Source organism: Lonchura striata, chromosome 6 (assembly GCF_046129695.1).
Source record: "Lonchura striata isolate bLonStr1 chromosome 6, bLonStr1.mat, whole genome shotgun sequence".
NCBI lineage: Eukaryota > Metazoa > Chordata > Aves > Passeriformes > Estrildidae > Lonchura > Lonchura striata.
This window is the reverse complement of record NC_134608.1, coordinates 53,249,014-53,261,819: the sequence shown is the minus strand read 5'-3', so window position 1 is coordinate 53,261,819 and position 12,806 is coordinate 53,249,014. Positions and strand designations below refer to the sequence as shown.

The following is a 12,806-nucleotide window of genomic DNA, read 5'->3' as shown; positions in this document are numbered from 1 at the left end:
CTCCTTTGTGTGAGGCATCTCTGCACCAGTCTGGCATCAGCCACATGCTCCCTTCTTTTTCTTGCTGGATTAACACCCTCAGTCAAGGCAGGAAAAGCAGGAAAAGTACAAAAATTCCAGCAGTGACATTTGCTAATGACACCAGAGAACCAAACTGGTGAGGAAAGCTCCTGAATCCCAGGAGTGGCAAGGCCTGACCCTGGAAACACGTTTTTAAAGGAATTGTCATCAGCTCAGCTGCCAGGGACGGAGATGACACAGAATTCCCAAAAAGGGAAGGCAGAGACGTTTATTCCGGCAATGCCACTGCACCTCACTTGGGCACAAAGCGTTGGTGAAAGACACCCACCCCCTCAAGTGTATGGACACACCCACTAACCAGGAATCCCGGGAAAACCCTTGGATGGAGCAAACACTGCCTCTGCTGCAGATGAGGAGGGGCAGAGGGAAGCAGGGCTAGGGGAGGAAGAGGATTTGGGGAATGCTGCCTCAGGCTGCTGCAGGGGCAGGGGGAGAGGGCAGCAGGACAGGCTGTGTCCCCTAAGGCCAAGGCCCCTTGGATCCTGCACTAGGATCCCACCCTCCTACAGCAGCTGGAGGCAGGAGGGATCAGGAATGATCCATCCCCCCAGGACGCAGCTCTGGGATCAGGGATCAGAGTCACCCGTGCCAGCAGAGGGAAAGCTTGGCTCGAGCACCAAAGGGTCACACAGCGAAAGGCCACGTCCTCGTCCTCCTGCTCTGCCCACCCACCCCTCCATGGATTCAGTACAGTCAGTGCTCTGAGTGCTGCTGGCCTCAGGAGCAGCAGGAATCACTCTCTCCTCTATGTCAGGATGTCGTGGGCTTGGTGCTCCACCAGCATTTCCATGCTCCGCACGTCTGTGCACCAGAACTCCAGGCGATCCTTCATCCCTTTGATCTGCAAGGCAAGGCCACAGGGACAGAGTGCCTCAGTTCCTGGGAATGCCCACAGGCTCCTTCCCACACCTGAGAGCTCAAACCATCCCTCAGAGCCCCACACACTGAGACAGGGAGATGCCCCATCCCAGGAAGTGTTTCAGGCCGGGTTGGATGGGGCTTGAACAACTTGCTCTAGTGGAAGGTGTCCCTGCCCATGGATGGGCTTTAAGGTCCCTCCCAACCCAAACCATCCTGGGATTCTGGGATTAACAGCTTCTACCAGCTGGCCTAAACTGAAATGCACCAAAGGAATTGTCTGCAGCTGGAATTCCAGACACTGATTTTTGGGTTTGAAGGTAAAGACACCCTGCACAGTCTCCTTAAGTGTTACAAGGATGAACTTGAGAAACTCAACAGCTCCATTATACCTTGGCCTTCTCTCTTCCCAAGAGGACTGTGCCTCCCACACCCCTGAAACTCCCAGAGGTTGTTTCATGCATTTGGGAATGAGGCCTGGATCCTTCTAGAAAACACAACCATGGCTTCTGTGTTCCATGGTGTTTGTGTGGCTTTCACAAGGGACTGATGTGCCAGCCCTGTCCTGTCCCACCTCCTGGAAGGTTTCTGGGTGAAACATCGGGGGCAAAGCCAAGCCCCCAGGGAGGCTCATTCCCAAGCCATGACTCATCCTGGCTCTGGTGTCACTCCCAGGTCACCTCTCCCTGACCCAGCTGGATCTGGTGGCCATTACCTGCTGCAGGTCCAGCACCCGTGGCTGCACCCACGTCATGTGCACCCTCTTGTCCACCTCGTCGATGCTGCCCTTCACCAGCCCCACCGAGAGCGCCTTCATCACCAGCAGCTCCACCTGGGGACACAGATAATCCTGGGAAATGACCCAGACCACCCCATTTTCCCTGAGATTAATAAAACTTGGCATCTTCACATGAGATCCCCTCAGAATCCAGGGCAGCAGCTCTCCCAGCTGTCCCCTTTCAGGTGACAGATCTGCCTTGGGACTCAGCACCTTGGCAAAGAGGAGTTCTTCTCCCTAAAACTGGATTTTAGGGTTTTTTTAGTTCTTTTTCCCCTAAAAAAACCTAGAGTTATTTTCTTTTCTCTGAAATCTAAGGAAGAACAAGGCAATTGGAAAAAGCCAGAAGAGCCCAACTGTCCCCAGGCAGCAGGTGGGAGCTGGTCTCTTCTCCCAGGGACCAAGTGACAGGACAAGAGGAAACAGCCTCAAGCTGCACCAGGGGAGGTTCAGGTTGAAAATCAGGAATAATTTTTTAATGGGAAGGGCTGTCAGGCACTGGAAGGGGCTGCCCAGGGAGGTGTTGAAGTCCCCATCCCTAGAGGTGCCCAAGGAATGACTGGATGTGGCATTCAGTGCTCTGGGCACAGGCTGGACTAGATTATATCAGAGCTTTTTTTCAGCCTAAATGATTCTGGGATTCTGTGTGGTTCAGGTCTACCCAGGCACTCTCAGAGCTCCAGAATCTGGACATTACCAAGGGTGCCTAACCCCAAACTCACCTCGTTGACGGTGACTTTGGCACTCTTGGCAATCTCCTCAAAGGTGAGCTGGCGGTGGTTGGCTGGACGGGTGAAAGTCATCTGGATCCAGGGAACAAACCAAAAAAAAAACAACCCCCACAGGGTTTTAGGGATTCCCACAGCTCACAGAGCCTCCCCCAAGCTGCCCTGCCCAGTCTCACTCTGCACTGGAAACTGCATTTCTCATGTTTATCAAAGTAATTCAAACAAGAATGTTTTACACTAGTATGGTGACAGCAGAGCCTTCCAGTGACAGGAAGGGACTGTTTCAGATTATCCATCAGGGAAAGGACCCTCAGTCCCTCAGGGAAACAAAGGTGTTGAACTCTGTTCTAAAAGTCTTTTCTCATCCTGGAACATACTGCAGACACCATCCCTGAAGGATTGCTCTTCCCCTCCTCCACATCACAGAATTAACATCTTCCACTATCTCAGGTTGCTCCAAGCTCTGTCCAACCTGGCCTTGGACACTTCCAGGGATGGGGCAGCCACAGCTTCTCTGGGCAACCTGTGCCAAGGCCTGACCACCCCCACAGGGAAGATATTCTTCCTAATATCCCACCTAACTTTCTGTTAGAGAAGCCATTCCCCCTTGTCCTGGCACTCCATGCAAGAGCCCTCCCAAACCTAGGGACAAGCAGCCCAGCATGAGGTGTTTTCCCTCATGGCACCTGCCTGTGCCTCCATCACCAGCTCAAATCCACACTGAAATTCCTGTATCCAGGAGTTCCTGCAGGTGAGTGACCAGACACACTGAGCACATCCCAACTCACCTCCATGAGACACAATAGCTGGATCTTCTGCAGCAGGAGTGCTTCGTTTGCAGCCAGGTCAGGCTGTGAGGAGAGAAAAGGCACCAAATCAGGTCAAGATTACATTTTTCTCCCCATCCTGGGGCAGAACAGCTTTACATAGAGGAATAAATCCCTGGGAGAGTTTATTTAAGAGGAAGAAGGCTACCACAGCCCACCCACCAGCCAAGAATGGTCCCAGAAAACAATCCAAGTGCCAGTGAACTCACAAATCCATTGCTATGCCAGTGATTCCTGGTGTTGCCAGCGCAGGTAACATCCAACATCACTGTTTCCCCCCACACTTCCCAGAACAGGAAGGAAAACCACTGTTTTCCACTGGAAGCACTCCAAAGAGAAGTCAAAAGAAAACTAATTATGTGTATCAAGATGGAATAACCACTCCTAGGCTCCGAACAGAATTGTACCAGTGCTCCAGAGCCAGGAATGAGGCAGAGGTGATTAAGAAAAAGTCCACAGACTCCAAGTGTCAGGTGGAAATCCCAAGCCTGAGCCTTTAGCAGTCCCAGAGCCCTCACCTGCTGCCCCCAGGCTGACTTGAGGGCCTGAAAGGTCTCCACATTGCCGCTGTTGAAGGCGAAGAGGGTGTCAATGAGCCACTGCCGGTCCGTGCTGCGCAGGGACTCCAGCACTGGGTGCATCAGCTGCAGGGGACAGGCAGGAGGGTGTCAGCAGGGGAAAAAAACCAGCTCCTGGGGCTCCAGGGATGAAGGGATGTGGCAGCACTCACCAGCTCCCCAAAGTTGTAGACGCCTTCTCCCAGCAGCCCGGCCAGCCCCAGGGTGAAGGCTCTCTCCTGCTGCTCTGATACTGGAAGAAAAAAAAAAACAAAACCAAAAATAATTTGGATGAAAAAATACCCAAACCAAACCCACTACGGATAAAAAATAAAACCAAAAGTAATTGGGATGACAACAAAACTCAAACCAAAAATAATTTGGATAAAGCACCACTTCAAGCTCTATCAAGCCATCCCTCACCTACATTAAACTATTCCCAGCTCTCATCTTCCCCCACGGCGCCTGAAATTCAGGAGCCTGCAGTAACCACAGCACAAAAGGGCTGCTTTTTTAATCCAGAGTGAAGATTTTTGGGAATTGGAACAAAATTGTACTTCTGGCAGGGGCATTCCCCCTCTTCCTCCCAGTACAACTCAGGAGCAGGTCCTTGGAGGTCACTCCTCAGTCCAGCCAGACCTCAGATCCACCACAGCACAGCCAAAACGACACAGAGGGAAAACCTCAGCCAGGGCATTTATTTGGGTTGGGGAATGCAGCGGAGTGTGGAAGGTGGGATTAGCCCTGGAGAGGAGTTACCTGGCAGGTCCTTGACCTCGATGCAGCCCAGGAAGCGCAGCGCATCCTTGTAGTAGGCGGCGTGGTTCCCCACGGTCTGGTAGTACTTGCTGGAGAGGTCGTAGAAGCGGCTGTGCACTGATGTCACCCCGGGCAGGGTGTTCAGCATCTCCTCCACCTCCTCGATGGTCTCCTGGGAAGGACAAGACCTGGCTCTTACAGTTCCCAGCTCTAAGGATGGCAACCTCCCCAAGGGATCCCTGGTGACATCCCAGGCAAGGCCACCATCGCTCCCACACCCTTCCCTGTGAGGAGGGTGCTGAGGCCCTGGCACAGGTTTCCCAGAGAAGCTGTGGCTGCCCCATCCCTGGAAGTGTCCAAGGCCAGGGCGGAGCAACCTGGGCTAGTGGAAGGTGTCCCTGCCCATGACTGGGTGATCTTCAAGATCCCTTCCAACCCAAACCATTCCAGGATTCCATCACCCAAACCCATCCCTCTGCATTTGCTCTAGGAGACTCAAAGCTGCCCTACCTGAAAAACATAATTTTGGGGTTTAATAGATGGTTTTAAAACCAGCCTAGGATGACAAACCCCATGTGCTTGGGGCTCAGGCAACAACACCACCACAGGTCCTGGCGAGCTCAAAAGTCCCTCAGGACCAGGAGCTGGGATAACCAAGAAATGCCACAGCACCCCAAAACTCCCCATCCCAGGCCACCGCTCACCTTGGTGACCTGCAGGTCCCCGATGTTGAGCTTGAGGGCCCCGATGGCTGTTTTGCACAGGATCACAGCCTCGTCACTGCTCTTCACCTGCAGGGACACAGGGACCTGTTCAGAGCGTCACCTGCAGCCAGGTGTGCTCCAGGGGCTGGACAAATGCCCCTTGTGACCATATTCCTGCATTCAGATTCCTGTGGAAAGGTGTTGCTCTCCAGCACAGGTGATACACGTACCAGTGACTCTTGGCTTGCTCAGAGGCAAAACTCACCAAGAGCAACTTCCAACATACCTTTTCCCGGGTCTTCTCCAGAAAAGTCAGGGCCACATTGGGATCTGGAGTAGAGGGAAAAACAGATTTAAATGAGCAGCTCTCATGGAGCTAAACCTCGCTTACCAAGCCACCTTTGACAGGATTCCTGATGACTGGAATATGGGTTTTCCATGGTGTACCCTCAGCCTGCAGCAGCTGCTGCCAGGTAAGCTGGCCTTTTCCCCACCAACCACCTCTCCAGAGAAGCTGTGGACTTCCTACTCCAGGAATCATCAATAACCTATGCTTTCTAAGCCAGCACTTTCCCTTCCCGACATAGCAGAAGCACAACACCTCCCCATCCAAGACTGGCCCATCCCTGGCCACATTCCAGAGGTCACAACAGGACAGGGAAGAGGGGAGGACACGCACCTGTCATCTGCCGCACCACGTGCAGGATAATCTCCACCAGGGACAGGGGGTTCACCCTGCAGAGAGCAGCTCAGAGTCAGCACAGGTCCCTCATACCCCTCAGGTGACCCCAAGCCCCTCCAAGTGACCCTCAAGCCCCCCCAGTAACTCACCTGTGCTCAAACTCGCTGATGAAGTTCTCGTAGAGCTGCAGGGACAAGGACAGGGACACTCATGGCAAAGGGCACCCGGGTTCAGAGCTCCTCACCATGTTTCCTCTCTATTCCAGCTCATTTGAACATCCCTGGAAGTGCTGGGCAGGGCTGTGAGCCAACTGGGCTAGTGGAAGGTGTCCCTTCCAGGGAGGGTGGAACATGATGGTCCTTGAGGTCTCTTCTAACCCACACCATTCAAATACCTCAATCCTATGATTATTCCAGAAAATCGGGCATCCCATAAAGAAAGTCCAGCACTGTTCAGAACCCGGAACTGCTAATTTTATCTAATTCTATCCCCATAAGCTTCTTGCAATGAACACCCATCCTGCACTTACTAAAATATGGAATGAAAAAAAAATCTCCTTGCAACTCCTAAAGATAATAAATTTAGGTAAGTGAAGTAAAGAATCACTGTGAAGCTTCTGAACCCAAGACATTTAACTTTAGCAGAATTTCCACAAAGCAGCCAGTGCAAACACCCCCGAAGCTGAACCCACAAAGGTCAGTAATCCTCCAAGAGAATTAAGAAAGAGAGAAGCCGCAGGCTGAGTTTTCCCTGGTACAAAACACCAGGAAAGCTGGGAAGAGTCGGCTCACCTTGATGAGCCCATCTCCCTGGGCGAAGCAGGGGTCCTGCACGAAGTCCAGCACCTGCAGAGTGAGCTGGTGCCACAGCCTGGGGACACAGAACAGCCCCGTGAGCCGCCGTGCCACGGCCCGGGACGCGCCCGGCAGCGGCTGACGGGGGCTCGGATCGGGGGCGAGCCGGGGCTGGAACCCCTGACAGGGCAAACACCGCCGGGTCACCTCCCGGGCGGCTACCGAGGCGGCTCAAGGGACGCGGGCCCGGGCGGGCCCGGCCGCGCGGGGCTCCGGGGCCCGGGACGGGCGGTCCCCCCGCACCCCGTCCCCGCTCACTTCTTGTTGTAGAGCTCCTCGAGGCGGTGCCACACGGCGGCCTGGCCCGGCCCCGCGCTCTGGCTCTGCTGCAGGAAGCCCGGCACGTCCTTCATGGCGGCGGCGGGGCCCGGACGGGGCCGGGGCCGGGACCGGGACGGGGCCGGGACCGGGGCGAGCAGGCCGCGCCGTGCCCGCTGTGCGCACTCACTTCCGGCCGCGCAGGGCGCGCCGGGTACCGTAACGCCCCGAGCCCGCCGCCGCCGCGCACTCGCTTGGCGCCGGTCCCGCCGCGCCCCGCGGTCGCCACGGCAACGCCGCCGCGCCGCCGACCGCCGGGCCTTCCCCCGCCGCCGCTCCCCGCGCCCGCACGGCCGGACCGAGCCCGGGCGGGGTGAGCGGCGGCGGGGCGGCGGGGGCGCGGCGCGCGCGCTCGCGGCAGTGCGGTAGCGGCCATGGAGCGCGGGGCGCGGGCGCTGCTGGCGGCCGGTGAGCGCCGGGCGCGGGGGGAGCCCCGGCACGGCCGGGCCGCCCCCAGCACCGCTCTGCTCTCTTGCAGCCCGGAGGAGCCTGTGGCAGCGCGGGCCCCGCCGCGGCGGCAGCGCGGCACGGGGCGGCGGGCACGGGAAGGGGCCGGCCGGCGGCGGAGCCGGGAGGTAGGTGGGGAATGCCCGGCTGGCGGCTGGAGCATCCCTGCGGGACGGGAGCGTGGGGATCGGGGCTGGGATGGGATGTGCTCCCGTGATGGAGGATGGCCCGTCCCCGTCTAAGCAGGGACAGCGCGCTGGGAGCCAGGGCTGGCCTGAGAGCCCGGAGAGCAGGGATCTGCCAGGGAAAGCTCAGTATTTTTCCAAGACTGTGAGTTCAGCTCCCCGGGAACCTGGTCTGGCAGGGCAGAGCCGTATCCTTGTGACAGCAGCTAAAGGCAGTGCAGGGACACCTCCCTAGGCAGTCAGTGTCACACATCCCAGGGAAGCCAGTGTTACATCCCTTGGAAGGCAGAGCCACATCCCTGTGACAGCAGGCTAAGGCAGTGTCACACCCCTGGGAAAGCAATGTCATGTCCCTGCAAAGGGACAGTCACATCCCAAGGAAGGCAGAGCTGACCTCTGAGGCCTGGAAACACTTCCAGCTCTGTCCTTGTTCCTCGGGCTTGCCAAACTCTCCTGGCTCTCCCCATGCCTGGTCTGGACTGTGCACAATGCCATGCTCCAGCAGCACTAATTTTCTGGGAGAAGCTGTTCCCTGCTGATAATGACTGTTCGGGAACTGCTAATGACTGTTCCCATATGACAATGGCTGTTCCCAGCCCAGCTGGGCACAGGGCTGTGATTCCTTTGGACAAGGACACACGGAGCCCAAGGGGGGAACAGGGACATGATAGTGTCTGTCACCTTGCTCACCTGGACAGGGTGACACATCACCCTGAGAGAAACTTGTTGAACTCAGGATACAGGAGGGTCTCCTGGATCCCAGGGGAGTGTAAATCAACACTGGGACTGGGGATTCCCAGTGTGTGGATCCAACCTTGTGTCCATCCCTGTCCAAAAATACCCCCTCACAGGAGGGCTGGTGACTTGGTATTTTAGATCCACATAAGGAATTGCTGAGGGACACGTCTGCTCCAGGGTTTAGGTTGGACTAACAGCCAAGCTTTCTCCCAGTGAAGCCCGAGCGCAATCCTGCCCAGAGAAGAGCTTTCTGTGGAATTTTTGGGTGATTCTTCCCCCCTGAACCAAAGTCACTGTCAGTTCTCTCAGTGCTGTGCTTCCTCCTGTGCCGAGCAGGACCCAAGGCTCCAGGCCCTTCTGTCTGAGCACAGCTGCCAGAGCCATTTTGGGCTGGTGGGGAGGTGATGAGGGGAAGCAGAAGCTCACCTTGAAGGATGTGGCCGAGCTGCTCCGGAAGAAGGAATGTCGGCGTGTGGTGGTGATGGCCGGCGCCGGGATCAGCACGCCCAGTGGCATCCCGGACTTCAGGTGATGCCTCCATCCTGTGTGTCCTTGGAGGGCTGAGGTTTTGTCCATGGAAAGGGTGATTAAACATTGGATGGGGCTGCCCAGGGAGGTGCTGGAGTCACCATCCCTGGAGGTGTCCTAGGAATAACCTTGTTGACAAGGTGATGATGCATCACAGGCTGGACCCGTTGATGGTCTTGGAGGTCTCTTCCAACCTCATTGATCCTGGGATTCTGTCTCCAGCCCAGATCCCACTGCAGCCCCTCTCAGCTGCCCCCTGTCCCCGCAGGTCCCCCGGGAGCGGCCTGTACAGCAACCTGGAGCAGTATGACATCCCCTACCCCGAGGCCATCTTTGAGCTCGGGTATTTCTTCGTCAACCCCAAGCCCTTCTTCATGCTGGCCAAGGAGCTCTATCCCGGCAACTACCGCCCCAATTCCGCCCACTATTTCCTCCGGCTGCTGCACGACAAGGGGCTGCTCCTGCGCCTCTACACCCAGAACATCGACGGGCTGGAGAGAGGTGAGCTCCCTCTTCCCATCTCCAGCAGCAGCAGCAGGAGTTGAGGGGAGAAGCAGGACTGGGGACATGCACACAGGGAGGCATTGGCTCAGTCCTTTCCCACACATTGTATTCCAGTGGCTGGGATCCCTCCTGACAGGCTGGTGGAAGCCCATGGCACCTTTGCCACTGCCACCTGTACGGTGTGTCAGAGGAACTTCCCCGGAGAGGACTTCAGGGTGAGTGGGCCCAGACGGGCACCAACACAATTAACACAAGGAGGCATTAATTATTACAGCAATGACAGGTCTAAACCTGCTCTTTTGCCCTTGGGGACAAGAGGTTTATGGAGGGGACCAGTTTGGGGCTGGGCATTGCTCTGAAGACATGTGGTGATTCTTAACCCCTGTGACAGGCAGGTTTGGGGCCTCTCTTTCAGGGGGACAGGGTCCCTTTGACAGGCAGTTTTGGGGTCTCTCCCTTCAGGGAGATGTCATGGGGGACAGGATCCCTCGTTGCCCTGTCTGCACCGGAGTTGTCAAGCCTGACATCGTGTTCTTCGGCGAGCAGCTCCCGCAGCGCTTCCTCCTGCACCTCACAGATTTCCCCATGGCAGACCTGCTCTTCGTCATCGGGACATCCCTGGAGGTCTGGGAATAAGGGAAAAACTCACATGGAAAACAGGGCCTGAAGGGACTCCAGAGGGGAGAGAGGGCTTAGAGAAGGCAAGAAAATGGGTTAGGGAGGTGAAATTTGAGGTGGAGGGTAAGAAATAGGGTGGAGGTGCTCTGAGAGACCCTCTGGAAGCCAGGTGGGCACCTGGAGAGCTGAGGAAAGGCCACCGGGTGACTGGTGGCACTGTGACCAGTTCAGAGCAGGGGGGGCTGAGCGGTTCCAAGCCGAGAGTGCTGGGCACTGGTGCCCCTGGCAGGGTGACTGTCCCCGTGCCCCCCGGGTTCCCTCCGCAGGTGGAGCCCTTTGCCAGCCTGGCCGGAGCCGTGCGCAGCTCCGTGCCCCGGGTGCTCATCAACCGGGAGCTCGTGGGCCCCTTCGCGTGGCAGCAGCGCCACAACGACGTGGCCCAGCTCGGGGACGTGGTCGGCGGCGTCGAGAAGCTGGTGGAGCTGCTGGGCTGGAATGAGGAGATGCAAACACTGATCCAGAAGGAGAAAGAGAAGGTGGGAAGAGGCTCAGACCCCCAGCTCCCCCCTCAGCCCCTGCGTTCCCTGTGCTGGAGTTAAGCATGGGAGCGGCTTTGTGCTTGCTGGGGTCACATTGCACAGAAAAGTGCAAAAAAAAAACCTCATTCCCACCCAAACCTGAGTGCTGTTTCACAACCAGTGTGCCAGGGCAGAGCACAGTGATTATGTCTGTGGGAAGACATGGATCTGCCAGTACCAGATGAGTTAGGAACATGGAAAAGGACAGGACTTGGGCTAAAAGCAGTGACCCCCTCAGGGACTGAAAAGCTTCCAGTTACATCACCTGGTGTGTGATTTGTTCTCAGGCAAAGCCTGTAGCTGTAGCTGGAGGTGCAGATGCCAGGGGGTGGGAGTAACAAGACAGGAGATGCCCTTGTCCAGCAGGGCTGGGCTGTGAGGCAGCAGAGCCTCAACACAGAACTGGGATGTTCCACAGGGAGCACTTCCCTTGGCTGTGAGGGGCTGGGAACTCTCACCCATACAGTCCCTTCATGGCTGTGATTCCACTTCCAGATGTTCTTCTGGAGCAATAAGCAGTAGGAGAGAGGGAAGGGAGGCTCCATTTGTGCTGAGACCCAGCCAGTGCTGCTGTGGCCAGAGAGGGAGTGGGGTTACTGCTCCTGCTCCACTTGGCAGTGATGAATCCTTAAATCAACTTTTCCCCACCATTCTCACATCTCTAACCCTCTGGGATCTTCAGGAGTGAGAAGTTGTAGGGGAACAAGTTCATAATTACTCAGAGCTCAGTGCTGATGTTAATTTCCACATTCCTTTAGACCACTGGGAGGTTTTTTCCACATTTGACATCAAACACAGCTGTATTTTTTAGGCATACATTGTCGAAACGTGACTTCATAAAATCTAGCTTAAAGATTCCAATTGTAACATCCAGGTTGTTCTTACTTCCCCCAGATTATGCAGCAGGAATGAGTAGGAATTCTTAGCCTTTTTGCCAGGTTTTTTATTTTTTCAGTACCAACATTTTGGGAACCAGCCAGCCCTTGGCTTGATGCTTGTGCTGCTCCGAATCCCTGAGGGATAATGCCGGTGCAACAGTGATGGAGGAAAACCAGTTGCTTGGAGCAACCTGGAATAGTGGAAAGTGTCCCTGTCCATGAGCAGGGATGGGAATGGATGAGCTTTAAGTTCCCTTCCAAGCCAAACCATCCTGGGATTCCAGGATTCTGTGGGGATGGTGCTGGGGGGCTGGAATGTTGGATGCTCCCTGGCAAGCACTGGGGTCTCTGTTTCCAGCTGGATGCCAAGGACAAGTAGGAGGGTGCTCCTGTCACCCCTCAGCACATCACTAGAGGATGTCCAGCCATGAGTGTCACCAGCAAGTGTCCGAGGGCCTGGGGGCTCATGCCAGCACATCCAACGAGCTCAGTGTCTGTAGGTGCCTGTTTGGATCTCCCTCCTTCTGAGCCATCCATCCCAGAGCCCCTCAGAGGCACTGGTTCCATGGAGCAGGAGCTTGAATGCCAAGAAGGTCAGGCCAGGACAGACTGGAGAGTGTTTTCCAGCTCCCACCGGGCAGAGCATCCAGTTCCTGTCACAGCTCCTCCCCAGCCACTGTTCCCTTGGCCATGATCCTCAGCTGCTGCAGGCTGTGTTTAGTCTTCCATAAAATCTCTGCTAATCAGGGGACAAGCCAGGGGTGGGGGGGGGTGGGGGGGGCTGCCCCCCCATTCCCATTCCAGTTCAAGCTGCTGGGGAATTTTTGAATCACTGGAATGTTAATTATTTAATAATAAAGAGACAATTCGTTTCTGGATGTCACCTGAGAGGTTTTCTCTGAAGTCACACCTTCTGTCCCCACCACTGCTTTTTTTTCACCTGCTTTTTAGTACCTTTTCCACGCTTTTTCCCCTTCACACAAGTGCTTTTCCCTGCTGTAGATGCCATTCTGGGGGGTGGCAGTGTCACAGGGCTGCAGGCACGTCCTGCTCTGTCCCACACCTGCCACAACACAATGCAGAGCCTTGTGGCACATCCACACTGGAAACAGTGGGGACTTAGTTTTTAACCATGCCCTGCTGCCCCCCAAAACAGAGCTCCATGATTCTATGAGCACCTCCTC

At 55.9% G+C, this 12,806-nt stretch overlaps 2 protein-coding genes across 2 annotated transcripts; one reads left to right on the top strand and one right to left on the bottom strand.

The window, feature by feature from the left end:
* Window positions 1-263: 263 nt before the first annotated feature.
* On the bottom strand, window positions 264-7,248 carry PSMD13 (proteasome 26S subunit, non-ATPase 13). Its single transcript, XM_021524741.2, has 13 exons — window positions 7,087-7,248; window positions 6,766-6,844; window positions 6,124-6,158; window positions 5,972-6,027; window positions 5,579-5,622; window positions 5,293-5,379; window positions 4,589-4,760; window positions 4,003-4,082; window positions 3,791-3,916; window positions 3,234-3,296; window positions 2,440-2,520; window positions 1,655-1,771; window positions 264-922 (listed from the first exon to the last, which is right to left on the bottom strand). Exons 1-13 carry the CDS (start codon window positions 7,179-7,181, stop codon window positions 827-829), a joined length of 1,131 nt encoding a protein of 376 aa, XP_021380416.1. The 5' UTR covers window positions 7,182-7,248; the 3' UTR covers window positions 264-826.
* A 382-nt stretch (window positions 7,249-7,630) lies between these two features.
* SIRT3 (sirtuin 3) lies at window positions 7,631-12,510 on the top strand. The gene is made up of 7 exons (XM_031505115.2): window positions 7,631-7,721; window positions 8,853-9,044; window positions 9,313-9,545; window positions 9,663-9,763; window positions 10,011-10,172; window positions 10,493-10,702; window positions 11,981-12,510. Exons 2-7 carry the CDS (start codon window positions 8,998-9,000, stop codon window positions 11,999-12,001), a joined length of 774 nt encoding a protein of 257 aa, XP_031360975.1. The 5' UTR covers window positions 7,631-7,721; window positions 8,853-8,997; the 3' UTR covers window positions 12,002-12,510.
* The last annotated feature ends 296 nt before the right edge of the window (window positions 12,511-12,806 follow it).